We start from the raw sequence: 14,167 nt of genomic DNA, 5'->3' as shown, positions 1-14,167 counted from the left end.
GAAGATAGGACAGCGAGACGGCTAGCGTAAGTGCGGCCCCCGGACAGACTATTGTGACTCTCTTGCTGCTTTTCCTCTCATACGCTTTATTCAATGACCGGTGTTCTGTTGAGATAAGAAACCAACGCTTCTCCTCCTCTTTATCTCGTTTCTCTCTCTTTCTTTTTGACTCTCTTTATCTGTCTGCTTCTCCTTTCTCTGGGATTGGAGAGTGTATATGAGACATGTGGAGTGCTTGTCAGGTTGCGCTCTGTTGTGGTGGGTGTAAGACATCTCAGTTAACACGGAGGAAGTTCCTGCAGACAGTGGAGCTTGTCACCTTCATGACACGCCTCCGCTCTACTGAAAGTCACCTTCACTCTCTTGAGGAGAAACTGGGGCTTGTTGTCACACTTTGTTCTCCAGTGAATATTTTTTAGTATAGACATAAAAATTTCCATTCGAAAGTGTGGGATTGGTAAGATTTTTTTATATTTTTGAAATAAAGTCTCTTATGTTCACCAAAGCTTCATTTATTTGATCAAAAATACATTAAAACATTAATCTTGTGGAACATTATTACAATTTACAATACATTTTCTATTTTAATATATTTTAAAATGTAATTTATTCCTGTGATGACAAAGCTGAATTTTCAGCATCATTACTCCAGTCTTCAGTGTCACATGATCCTTCAGAAATCATTCTAATATGCTGGTTTGATGATCAAGAAACATTTCTTATTATTATCAATGTTGAAAACTAATGTACTTCTTAATATTTTTTTGTGGAAACTGTGTTTTTTATTTTTATTTATTTGCAGGATTCTACAAAAGCATTTATTTGAAACAGAAATCTATTTTTAGATTATAAATGTCTTTACTGTTTCTTTTTATCAATTAAATGCATCCTTGCTAAATAAAAGTATTAATTTCCTAAAAAAAATAAATAAATAAAAAAACAAATTGAACAGTAGTGTACCTTAAATGGACTGGAACCTGAAACGGAATTATAAACTTTTCAATTATGAAACACAAAACAGCAAAAATGTAAAAAGTCATTGTTTTGCTCAATAAAAATGTACTTACTAATTTGCATAAAATTACATATAAGTATGTTAAACTGACAGTCATTGTCAGGCAACACAATAAATAAATAAAGTAGGAAAAAATTATTAATATATCAAATATGTTGTAAAAAAAAAAAAAAAAAAAAAAAAAGAGGTTAGAGCTTATGGAGATACTTACTGATTTTGAATCTTGTAGTTTCGAATACACTTATTGCGATATTTAATAAATGAAAAACCCACTGAATGCTTTGGTAATATGCAGACACAAAGGTTAAAAAAAAATCCAGATCCTGGAAAAACCAGGTCAAATGCTTGCACAAGTAAATATTTACAAGCCTTGCTCAAACGTTACAAAAAATACAATAGAAATGTACAACAGAGGTCCCCAATTAACAATCTAGATCAAGAACGGTTCCACCTGGACTGCATGTCATTCAGTAAATTGTAAATGAATCTCTTTTTGAATAGTCAGCTACACTGAAAGAGAAGCATGATTCTAAGTGAACTACTTTAAACTATGTGTAGCTTGCAGTTTGGCAAGATACAGTTTCAAAGTAGCTTCCTCAACACTGATGTGGTTTGAAGCAACAGTAGAATGATAGATCTGACAGTAATGAAGGTGTCCATCAGGGCTTGTAGCATCATTAGTGTGCACTGTGAGGGGAGGATGTGCCCTGACTACAGCTCATACATCTTCCTGACACACAGAGTCAGGACAGACCCTGTGAACTCCAGCCCTCCCCACTAAACACTGACCCAGCCATTATTAAACACATGACCAGCACAACCTCAGCAGTACTTTCCTGCTGTGAGGTTACGAGGCTCAAACACACCACCTACTACATCATGGATGAGTGAACGATGACTACCTGGGCTGAACAGTATTTATTCTGACAAGTAATGTAAAACCTTTAAACTTCTAAACTGAATTTATTTTGAGTTTCTTTGAAATATTTAACCATATAGTTAATAATTCAACAGTCAGGATTCCCACACTTTTCCATAAATCTACCAGCTGTGGTTACTAAGATAAGGACTGTTAAAAAATAATGCTGGGTAAGAAATTCTACTTGTTTGTCAGGCACCAACTCTTTTAAAAAATAGAATTAATAAATTTAAACCATCATACGACCATCAGAAGTCTGCTTCTACCTCAGAATAATAATAATAATAAAAATAATAATAAAGGTAACTGTAAAATACACTACCGTTCAAAAGTTTGGGGTCAGTAATTTAAATTGAAGCAATTAAATTGATCAAAAGTGAGTAAAGACATTCATTATGTTACAAAAGATTTCCATTTCAAATAAATGTTGTTCTTTTGAACATTCTGTTCATCAAATAACCCTGAAAAAATGGTATCATGGTTTCCACAAAAAAAAAAAAAAATAAGTAGCACAACTATTTTCAACATTGAGAATAATAAGAAATGTTTCTTGAGCAGCAAATTAGCATATTAGAATGATTTCTGAAGGATCATGTGACTGAAGAGTGGAGTGCTGAAAATTCAGCTTTATACATTTAAAAATTCATTAATAAATACTTTTTTTAAAAAAAGATTAAAAACAACTTATTTTAAATTGCACTAATGTTTCATAATATTACTGTTGTACTGTATTTTCGATCAAATAAATGCAGCTTGGGTGAACACTAGAGATTTCTTTAAAAAACATTTTTAAAAATCTTACCGACCTCAAACTTTTGAATGGAAGTAATAAGTATATAAAGTCACAATTATGAGAAGTGCAGTCAGAGTTATGAGACATTAAGACATAAAAAGTCATAATTATATATGAAGTTTCAATTATGAGACAAAGTTGCAATTATCTTTTAATTTTTTATAAATTAAATAATTTTTTATAATTTTTTTTTTTTTTCTCAAAAGGGAGACTTCTTTATATAAGTGTATAAATTTCTTCAATATGAAAAAAAAAAAAAAAAAAAATTTGTTCATGTTTGAGGTCAACTCAGAGGATTTTAAGGCCCCCATATGCCAGATTTGTTTACTCTAAAATCCGCTATTAGCTACAGTACAAATATTTGCCAGTCAAAAATGTCCATCAAAACTCTGGACAGCATGTAAAATTTCTGAAATGCACATTCACAAGTATCTGTAGAAAATATATATTTAGGAATGAAGGATAAGGTAAAGAATTTTGGTAAACTTTCTTTTCTGCCTTCTATTAGCCTCAAAATATATCTGCTAGTCATCCACAATAGAGAGTTAAACCTTCTGCTGACAAACACTGACTGGTCCCAAACACATACAACCCAACACTATAGTAAACAAAATGCCATAATGCTTGCCTGTTACTCTTGTCCTTGTCTCACTATATCACTGTCTCTTCTTTCAGCTCAAACACCTGCTCTTTCTTCGACACTGTCTCCTGAGGTGTAGTCGCTCTGCCAGAGCTGGACGACACTCATCATTACAGGAAGTGAGACATCCCTGACTGCAGCACTGCCGCGTGTGCGGAGCCTTTGTGAATGTGAACCTGTGGTGACATTTGCCGTAGGCAGGAGAAGTGAGGAGACACTGGAGCGGGCCATGAGCCGAGAAACAGGTCTCTCTTCCTCTCTTTTTCCATGCATGTGTGGGAGTGTTTATATTTCTTTTAAAACTCCATTAAACTGTGCGTGCATAAACATAAGGTAAAAAAGTTTCAGTGATTCTCAACTCGTTTTGCTAAAGGACCCACAAATTCGCTTATACAAAAGTAAATAAAAATGTCCTCAAACTCTGACATTTATTATTATTATTACATAAATACATTTACAATAATATTCACATACTATATGCAATATTTTTTACACATTAAATAAGTATTATGATTATTAAGATTATTATTACAACAACAACATAAATATATTTCCAGTAATATATGCAATATATTTATAATAATTAATAATAATAATAATAAATTGTTTTATTGTATCTGACAGTCAAGATATGTACTGATATTCTGTGAAAGTGATATTTTTGCTTTGTGTCCTTTAATTGCACTAATATTTTACTAATTATTCCCAAAGCATATGAAATTCCCCTCCTCTCTTGCTCCTTCTCTCTCCCCCCATTTTAAGCCCGTCTTCATGTCACCTTAAAGTGATGGAAATGAACTTGAGAGTTTGCTAATTGCGATTGTCAATCCTATCCAGTCAGAGCTGAAAGACATGGACTCCCAAACACTTCATCAGTCTTCATTAATATTGAAGGGCACTGTGAAAACGTCTCTCGATCACAGCTGATCTAACGCAGTACGTGTGAAGCACTTGGCCCTGGAAAAACTACATCACCAGGGGTATAAAGTACATGAACTTCATTACTGTACTGTTAGTATGCATTTTTAGGAATTTAAAAACACTATTAGGGCTGTGCTGTGACAGGATCTCACAATATCATTTACTATTATTACTCCACATCCCTTTTACTAAACTAACGCACAAATCCAACTGCTCTCATAATTTTGACTTCCTTTTAGTCCATTTTGTCATAAAATATAAGTTTTTTTTTTTTTTTTTTGTCATTGTGTAAAGACTCAATAAGTCTATAAACAACTATACACAAAAATCAAACAACTATAATCAGCTGCTGTTGAATTTAAAGCTGAAAAATTTTGGCTATCGCTTGCAAGGCTTTATTACTACTGTAGTAGGCAGTAGACTATGTAGTTTACTAGAGTTTTGAAAAAAGCCAGTGAGTCATCTATTACCAAACAAAATAAACAAAAACTTTTCAAATACTTTGTGCCATTTTCAAGTTTATGGAAGTAAATTGTATCTCATCATCATAAGACTGAGATGCATATTCTCAGGGTTAAATGGAGAACCAAGTATTCACATCCCACACAACAACGGCTGCTTAGACAGCATTTGCCAGGAAAACAATCCTAAAATGTTCTCTATTCCAAGGTAAGTTTGATTTGAATCAATATTTAAAGTCAGCAAACAAATAGGAAAGTTTATATGAAGTGGGGGTGAACGTTTCTGACAGTAGCAACCTTCGGCCCATCCGAGCTCAGAGACGCCTCGGGCTGTGAAAAACAATGGAGGACACTGAGTTTCCTTCCCGATGTGATTGTTTTATTTAGAATTTGCTTATATAAGACATAAAACAATCACAAGTCACCCAGAATTGTAGTCCATACAGTCTTTTATGGTAATTTGATAAATATATATGCAGATTTGTACATATATTTACATTCAAATGCTGTCACAACACTTTAATTCAGGGCAGGGCCGTAACCAACATAGACATTGAGGGGGACAAGTCCCCCCCAATAATTAGAAGTGGCCAATAGAAGTGCCCCCCCCCCTAAACAAAGTAGCTAAACATTTAATATTTGACAACTGTTTTATGATTGAAATATTCAGCTAATATCCAGTGATGCAAACTGCTCAATTTCATTTTTATGAAATTTTGCCGTTTTGAATTGAAAACATGCTATTAGATTCATATGATATGATTAATGTATTCATAACTGAATGTGATGAGACAAGAAACATTTTGTGTTTTTGACATATTAGACACAAATAAGAGTGAATATATTTTTAAAAATATTAATTGCAAATAGTTTAAATTGATTACTTAAAGGTGCAGTGTGTAAATTCTAGCGGCATCTAGCGGTGAGGTTGCGAACTGCAACCAACGGCAGCTCACCCCTCCCTTTCGAAGCAAAATAGAAAAGCTACGGTGTCTGTCTGGCCGACACAAGACAAAGATGTCGTCGTTTGAGACAGCAGAGAGTACGTTAGCCAATCAAGCAATGAGGTTTCTTCTTACTTCTAACAAAGAACGGTCTCTGCTTCTAATTAACCAGACGACTACTACTACTATTGCTTCTTTGTGCATATTCAACGTAGTTATGATGTAAGCTGCCTCTAAAAACATGAACGATTTAGAAAAAGAACAACATAGTGACGAAATGCAGTAGATAGAAATGGCTCATTCTAAGGTAATAAAAACATAGCGGTTCATTATGTAAGGTCTTTATACACCACTGAAAACATAGTTATGTATATTATATTGCATTTCTGTCAATAGATCCTCCCAAATTTTACACATTGCTATGTTATTTCTTATTCATTATTCATAAACATTTCCCTTTTTAATCTTTTAATTATTTAACTCCTTTTAATATATATTTTTAAATCCCCTAAATCTGCAATATGTCACTGACAGTTGAAGACCGGTGACCCTTTAGCAAAGTCACGTCAGAGCTACAGTGCCAAAAGACAACTTCCGATCACTTCAGTTCAGGATCTGAAAGCTATTTTAGGAACATTGCTTATTTTGGGAAGCCACTTTAACTGACTAGAACAGACAACATGAGGAAAAAGAAGAAAAATACATAGCAAGGAAAAAAAAAGAGACAGTCAGCGAGAAAAAAAGAGACATGAAATTAAAAAGAAGAACCATTCTGGTCCCTGTCAGGGCTCCATGGCAACACCGTATCTAGTAATATTTCCAATCAGACCTCGCACTCTAGGCACTCTGCAGTATCTAATCTTCAGCCTAATGACATGCTGCCTTGTGGAAATATTTACGCTTTCCTCTTGGAAATGATAACCGGTTATTAACTCTATATCGGCTCATTAAATCCTGAACTAAGCATATAATGCATTATATGCGGATGGAGGGCCGAAAGACGGCCTAATCAAAGATGGTGGATTCTTGCAAGAGGGTGACAGTAGCTGGATTTTGAAATGTTTTACATTTTTTTAGAAGGTGTTTCGGAAAATTCGACAAAAGAGAATGCAAAACATTGAACGTTATACAGTAGCACCGTGGAAAGACGTTTCCAAATAATGAAAATACGGCATCAGTTTTGCAAAAAAGAAAAGTGTCTCCTCTACCTTAAATTCCACCTCAGCCTTGCACATAAACCTTATGGAAATAGAGAGTTTATGGAATACCAAGTGTTTAAATTTAGTGCAAATTTAAAATGCGCATAAATGGGATGGAAACCCATGGACTGAACATCCATGCAAAACATCTAACTCTGGGATGCAATGTAACCTTTGCCTTTAAAAGAGAAATGTGGAAATTTTAAGAGGGCAGAATTACAGTTATTCATCACATAGAGGGTTTAATTCATCAGCCCTGAAGGCACGAGAAGATGAACTCTGTTTACCACTAAAGCTATTCTGGCTGTTTTGGAAGTGGCCATCAATCTCCAGCTATCTTTAAAAAAGAAAGCATCAGTTTCAATCACCCAAGAGACAGCTAGTCAACTGCTGAAAAGATTTCTCTTCTCCTTCTTGTCTCTTCAAGGTGAAGTTTTCCCCAACTGACATGAAGACCCTGGGGAAGCGTGATATTAATGTTTGAAAATATTAAAAATCCTACCAAAAATACACATGTGACTTCACCCTTTGCCCCTGCTGTTGTTCTCAATTAACAAGTTCAATTAACCTGTGCAGCTGAGGCCTCTAGATACACCAAGACCTCATTGGCCTACAAAGATGGCAGCCTAAATGTTAAAGCATCTTCCTACGAGTGATTTTCGCTGTGCTCTATCATCCCCTATGGTGCGACGAAATAAACATGGACCAGAATTGTTTTTAGATTGATGTCTAAGCACAGAATGTGTTCTTCTGTCTAACCATCATAATCCTATTTAGCCTGAGCAATAATACAACTCTGTTTATCAGTGCTCTTACTTTAATACCAGTGATTGCATTGGCCAATTACCCCAGCGGGAGGCCAATGGTTGCCCTGCTCAGTTGCACATTCTTCCTGACATGCAGGGTGCCATTGTGTGTTTTTGTGGTAAGAAGATCATCACAGTTTTTAACTCATCTAAAACAGATTCCAGAACAATTAGTAATGTAGAAACTCCATCTCTGAGGAAAAAGCTGCTGTTCCCGGCTGCTTTCCAGAAGAGGACAGAGCTTTAACAGCTCAAGTTTTGGTTGCTCAACAACAACAAAGCTGGAGAATCTCACGCAGCCAAAATGATTGTCAGTAACGGTGTTCAGCCTTACATTGTTCAAACTGGAGTCGAACACTGATGGAGAGACTCAGGAAGAAGTTACAACTTTTAGAATGCATCTGGACGTTTCTGTACGGTTAGTGGATAAATTTATGTAGTTTCTGTGGAGTTGATTCAACTCATCGACTAGCATGTGCCGTCATGTTAATCTTTTGTGCAAATCCAGCGTTGAATTGACCCTCGTTTGTGAAGCAGTTCGGCGTAAAATGACGGCATGGTAACAACACTCTACTACAACAACACTTCCTCTTCTCTAAAACAGCCCAACATGGCCTCACCCCCTTTGTTGTGTGTTCTCGGGGGCAGGGTTTATGTAAATTTTAGGGTTAGTGATGTCACTAACCTGGGAAGAAGCTTGGTGTAGTCCCTACCAGCCATTTTTTTTGTAGTCCTTAAACAGAGAATTCTTTAAAAGAAAATATCTTTGCATTGAACTTTGAGCGTCGTAACTTTGCAGACGTTCTTTATGCTCTAACAGCAACATTACACACTAACTAAAGTTAAAAAATTTAAATCATAATCAACCACCCCTTTAATCATTGAGTCCATAAGAACCAAATCAGTCCAACTAGTGAATGAATCATTCAAATTGGTTTTATGAACCATATACATTGATTAACTGAAAAGATTTGTCTCAAATAAACAACTAAATAATGAATTGAACACTGCCACTTCAGTGACCAAATGATTCATACTGTGTTTTCAAAAGAATGTTCAGAACATGAGCAAATCATTCATTTGAATCTAATCTGTTCATTGGATCAATTAAACCAGTTCACAAAACGTATATGAACGATTTGATCACTTAAGTAGAATTGTCTGATTAATGAGTGGACTGTTCTTTTGAGTCAAATGTTTTCTATGAATTGGTTGATCTGAATCACAATCGCTACTTTAGTAAACGAATCATTTATATTAGTTTTGTAAAATGGATCAACCGATTCCATGAAAAGATTAAATTTAAAAGAACAATACTGTCATGAATTTGACATCACTACTTCAGTTAACAAATAATTCTTTTGATCTGGTTGACAAATCGACTGAACCTGATATTGGGTAAAACTATATGGGTAAACTACTCCTTTAATAACTTCACAACATCTTATGCCTCAAATGCCATAAATATAATCAGTTCAATTAGTATAATTTGAACATATTCAATTAGTTTTATCAAAACTGCCAAAACAATTTAGAGCTATACATCTCACCTACAAAATACCACATTGAGGTTCTCCTACATTTCCAATTAAATCAAATGAAATCAATTGAGATTGGTCTTAAATTTAGGCAAGGGATGTGTGATAAGTAACTAGCAGGCAATGTGTTCACAAGGAAGTTCAGAAAGCCTCGCTAGTCACGTCTGAACACACATTAGACACACAATATTTACACCTATATTCTTCCTGAAGAAAAGATCCCTGACCTTTCTCTGACTACCCATTATCCTCATCATGGCAGGCTGCAATGTGGATAAGGGGAGGTGAGCAGGGAGGTCAGACTCCCATCTAGCTCTTTTTTTTCCTTCACTAGTGGTATTTTTGTCGTGAACAAAAAAATGTTTTATAAGTGAACAAATCATTCTCATTCATTTCCATGCACTTACAACTCAGAAATCTCTCCTGTCTGAATTGCAGGATTGCTTTGGTTACTTTTTTTCTGACTTCAAAGGCTTCATATACAAATAGCACAGAAGTTCAAGTAGCATATCATTGATTGGACCAAACGAATGAATATGCCCTTCACTGAACGACTTAGTGTTTTGGATCTGAACGAGACAGAGGCATACTAGTATACAATTCCACACTAAATGCTTCTCTAGCATACTACTTTTATTATTTCTGCCATACTTTTCTGATTTCAGCCTTAAAATGGAGTCAATGAAACATCTTGTCTGGAAAATGAATTTAATGAACTGGGATGGGTCATTTGCGAATGAAATGAACAAAGAAGCTACCTCATTTGTGAACAAGGATCTGCTGGTTGACTGAACGAAAGTGAAATCTGAGTTCAGAAAACTACTTTCAGATTTTTTTTTTGTTCTAGCTGTTGCTGATTTATGGATTAATAAAGAGAGATTAACTCTCTTTAACTCTAATATGTCAACAAAATGAAATAAGAATTTTGAACCTAGCTTTATCCAATGTTCAGATTTCTGCTCTTGAAACTTATGCAAATGTGTGCATATTTAATTAGATATTGCCTAATTTGCATATGTAAAAAACATTTAGAAAAAACTTGTAATACAAAACAATTGTCTTAACATACTGTGTTTAATAAACTGGGGAATGTATGGTGATATATATTAGTTACAATTCTTTTTAAAAAACATGGTGCAGAGTGTTATCATATTACAACTGTTGCAGTGTCCGAACTCTGATGCTAAACTGACTCTGGCAAATCAAGTATGGTATTTAAAATACTATTGTAATTGACACCTCGAAACTCAGACTTTGATATGGCACAGAATATCAGGACACTACGGAAAACAAAAAATACTATACGAAATCTGAGATGCAATGAGTACTTACCCTAAGAAATGACAGGTCACGACTGCGATCGATGCTGGTGATCTCGAGGTTACCCATCACCACCTCGCAGTTCTCATAGTATTTACGAAGGGTCCGATACTGCTGGTCCAGGTCTGATAGAGTACTCAGTTTATTCTCTGTGCCAGTACATACTGCAAAATGAAAAGAAAAGAAAATGAAAGAGAGAAATTACATTCTTATGATCCAAACAACAGGTGCAGGAACTGGTTGGAGGTTCAGTCCATCCAGCAAAGCAATTCAATCAGGCCTGAAGCCCATCTAAGACAGACAAGGAGGCTCCAGCCCCAGACGGACAACTTGACAAGTAATTAAACAGAGCCATTTCTGCTCATCAAACACCTTGCACCAATCAAAGACATTTGCCATCTGTTGCATCAGCTGGCATTGCCTTTGAGCCAAGAGTGTAACCCTCCCTCTCACGCCTCACTGAACCACTGTCACAACATCCATGAGCACATCCACGCCTATCCCATGCCACCCGCTCTGTGCCCACCAGAAAGACAGACAGAGAAAGGAGAGTCAGCACATGCATTACAACACCATATGATTAGACTAACTGTCAATGCAGTAACGCATCTTTCTATTATACAGCTACAGCTGTTTGAGTAATGTTATGCTAGTTTCTTAACATGCAACAGCAGAGACCTTATTCATCAAGTGCTCATTAACAAATTCACACAGAATGAAGCGGGGGTGGCGGCTTCGTGTAGAATAAATACTTTTTCTAGGCCACATCTGCGATCCGTCAATTTAAAGGAATATTTGACCCATAAATCAAAATTTTGTCATCATTTACTCACCCTCAAACCCAGTCTCTGAGATACAAAAGAAGACATCTTGAACAGTGTCCTCCTTGCTGTTTTCCATGCTGACTGGATCATTGAGTTGAATTTCAAATCAATTTGATTCATGATTAAATCATTGAGACCAGGGCTGCATTTCTTTAAATCACTGTAACCCTACGTAGATGGTAGAACCATTGGCACCAATGGTCTCTACGATAGGCTTAGCTCACAATTCTTTTGAGAACTGTTTTGTGAACTGGCTCAAATGATTTATTGAAAAGATATGACTCAAAAGAACAATTCGCTTACAAAATCTTTACTTCTCTCTTAAACATACTCGGGAGAGCTACGTTAGATGCCCAGATTTTCAGTGAATCACAACTTTCATTTCAATCTGTTCTATTATATGGATTCAGAAGTCTGGTGGACTAGTTTATGATGTTTTATGGTGTTTTTGCAGCATTTTAGAAGCTTGAAAGCTTATTCTTTTCTTGTTTTTTAAGGAAGAAGGAAAGCCATAACACGAGTTTGAGTAAATGATGACAGAATCCTTTCATTATTTGACTTCAATCACACTGGTCAAAAGTGCTATTTATTTCTTAGTTTAAAATTTTAATAAGGAACAAATTACTGAATGCACTTTAGGAAAGTAAGTATGATTAATTTTGATTTTATGTTGTCTTTTTTTAAAGGCATCAAAGCTCTTAAGTCTTCATTAGTAATCAAGACAACCACATAACAGCCTCTCAATCTCCCTCAAATTATCGGCGTAGAAAAACCGCAGAATTGTTCCCTTACTAAAAATACAGATTTTGAGAAGAATATGAAATGAAGAGAAATTGAAATATGTCGCGGTCAGGTGTTAGACTTGGGTGTTTTCAATAACCTTTAACATGCATTAGAGCGAGGAAGGTATTATGAAAGAAGCTTAGTCGTAATAAACATTTATTGCACCCTCAGGGGCTCCGTTGTGAGATTACAGGTGAATTGTGGGATATAATCTTGTTATAGGGGAGGTTCCTTTCTATACCATATTTGACAGCTAACACACTTTAAAAAAGAAGGGAAAAAAAAAGCCACCAACATCAAATTCATGAGGGAGGCAAAATACACTGTATTCAAATCACAGATTGACATTTTTTTTTTTTTTACCACCAACCTGCTTACAGTTCACCCCAAAAACTAAAGTAAAATGATGTCAGATTTTTAATTTGTGATATTTTTCAACAAACTACCTTTCAGAGCAAGATCTATGTATAGTGACACTAAGCTAAGATGTGCTGTGCGTTCCTGCTAGGCTCTTTTTACACACATATTTTGTGTAAACAAACCACAGGTAAACATCATGCGAACATCACAGCATACATGACACTCATTGATTATACTTCTTTGCCATGGGCCAGAGTAGACGTTAAAATGAAGCACGGCTGCTTACAAACCCTCTCGTTTGTCTTTTTCAATAAAGAAGAACATAGTCTTGCTGCCCCTCAGCAAACCTCCTCACTGACGCACAAAGACAAACAACACAACGAAATGGTATCTTTATTTCCAGTTTATGCCTCTGACTGCAGCTTGATTGAACTGTCTTTTATTTATTTATTTATTTACATACCCCAATCCATAAATTATGGATTGGGGCATGAATCTCAGTTCTGAATTTTATATTATGATCAATTAATGTGAAGATTATCATTCTGTTTCAAAACTTAGTGAGCTCTCTATGGCCTAGATAGGTAGCAGACACAGGAAGCATAATTTAAATAGATCCTCGTAAGTGACTAATTTTGAACACAATACACATGAAGCAACCTCAACTTACACATGATTTTAATAGAGATTGCCATTATAATAACACTTTATTTCGATGGTCCACTTTAGACATTCTATTAAACTATAAGTAACTTTACAAATACATGTCATTACAGTATTAATAGACTGTCTGCTTAATATCTGCTAACACTTTATTTAGATGGTCCTCCAACAGGCATTCTACTGACTATAAATAACTTTGCAACTACACATCAACTTACTCTACTAACCTGAAGCCTAACACCTAACCCTAACCTAACATTCTACTAGTAAAGTTAGTTGACATGTAGTTGCAAAGTTACTTATAGTTAGCAAAGTGTATAAAGTGGACCAGTGAAATAAAGTGTAACCTTGGCATGTTGCTAAGCTAATGAGATACTCCAACAAGCATAATAATGCATACATTACACAAAAATAATACAAATAGACCATTTTACAATAACTTTTTGGTATTGAATGAGTTGAAAGTATATTTATAATCAACGTTTTTGTTTTCAAACATTTTTCTTCACATAGCCCACTGCAGTGCATTATGGGATTATCATAACCACCACTTCTCTTACAATTTAGCTAAAGAAGGTATCTAAGAAGACATGATCGCATTGTCTATCCTTTGAAAAAGTATTTGTGTCTAAGATGCCTTAAAATCCAGCTCACTAGATTTTGGAACAGAGCTTCTAATAACAAATACATGTGTTCATATGACCACATGCTTTTATAATTTTTTAACCCCAAAGGTGACATTATTTCTATCACAAAGAACAAACTTGAAAAAGTGGACCTTCAAAGTAAGAGAATAGAACATGAACAGCTCAGAAGCACTAAGCCTTGAATATTTTTCATTTTTCTTTCATTTTTGCAGACATATGGTGTTTGCAGAATAGATTTAAAGACCTCTGTAACACACACACACACACACACACACACACACACACACACACACACACACAATCAATCCTTGTTTGAGATAAATCGTTTTAAAAG

General features: G+C 35.2%; 1 protein-coding gene across 2 annotated transcripts in view; it reads right to left on the bottom strand.

Moving 5' to 3' along the window:
- erbb4b (erb-b2 receptor tyrosine kinase 4b) overlaps window positions 1–14,167 on the bottom strand; it is a 318,456-nt gene that overhangs the window by 158,705 nt on the left and 145,584 nt on the right. For both annotated transcript variants that reach the window (XM_051905832.1, XM_051905833.1), the window contains exon 2: window positions 10,569–10,720. In XM_051905832.1, the coding sequence (XP_051761792.1) occupies window positions 10,569–10,720 (152 nt within the window). The remainder of the gene's footprint in view (window positions 1–10,568; window positions 10,721–14,167) is intronic.

The sequence above is a fragment of the Ctenopharyngodon idella genome, chromosome 9, assembly GCF_019924925.1.
Source record: "Ctenopharyngodon idella isolate HZGC_01 chromosome 9, HZGC01, whole genome shotgun sequence".
NCBI lineage: Eukaryota > Metazoa > Chordata > Actinopteri > Cypriniformes > Xenocyprididae > Ctenopharyngodon > Ctenopharyngodon idella.
Note: the sequence above shows the minus strand (reverse complement) of the source record. Positions and strands in the feature narration are given on the sequence as shown.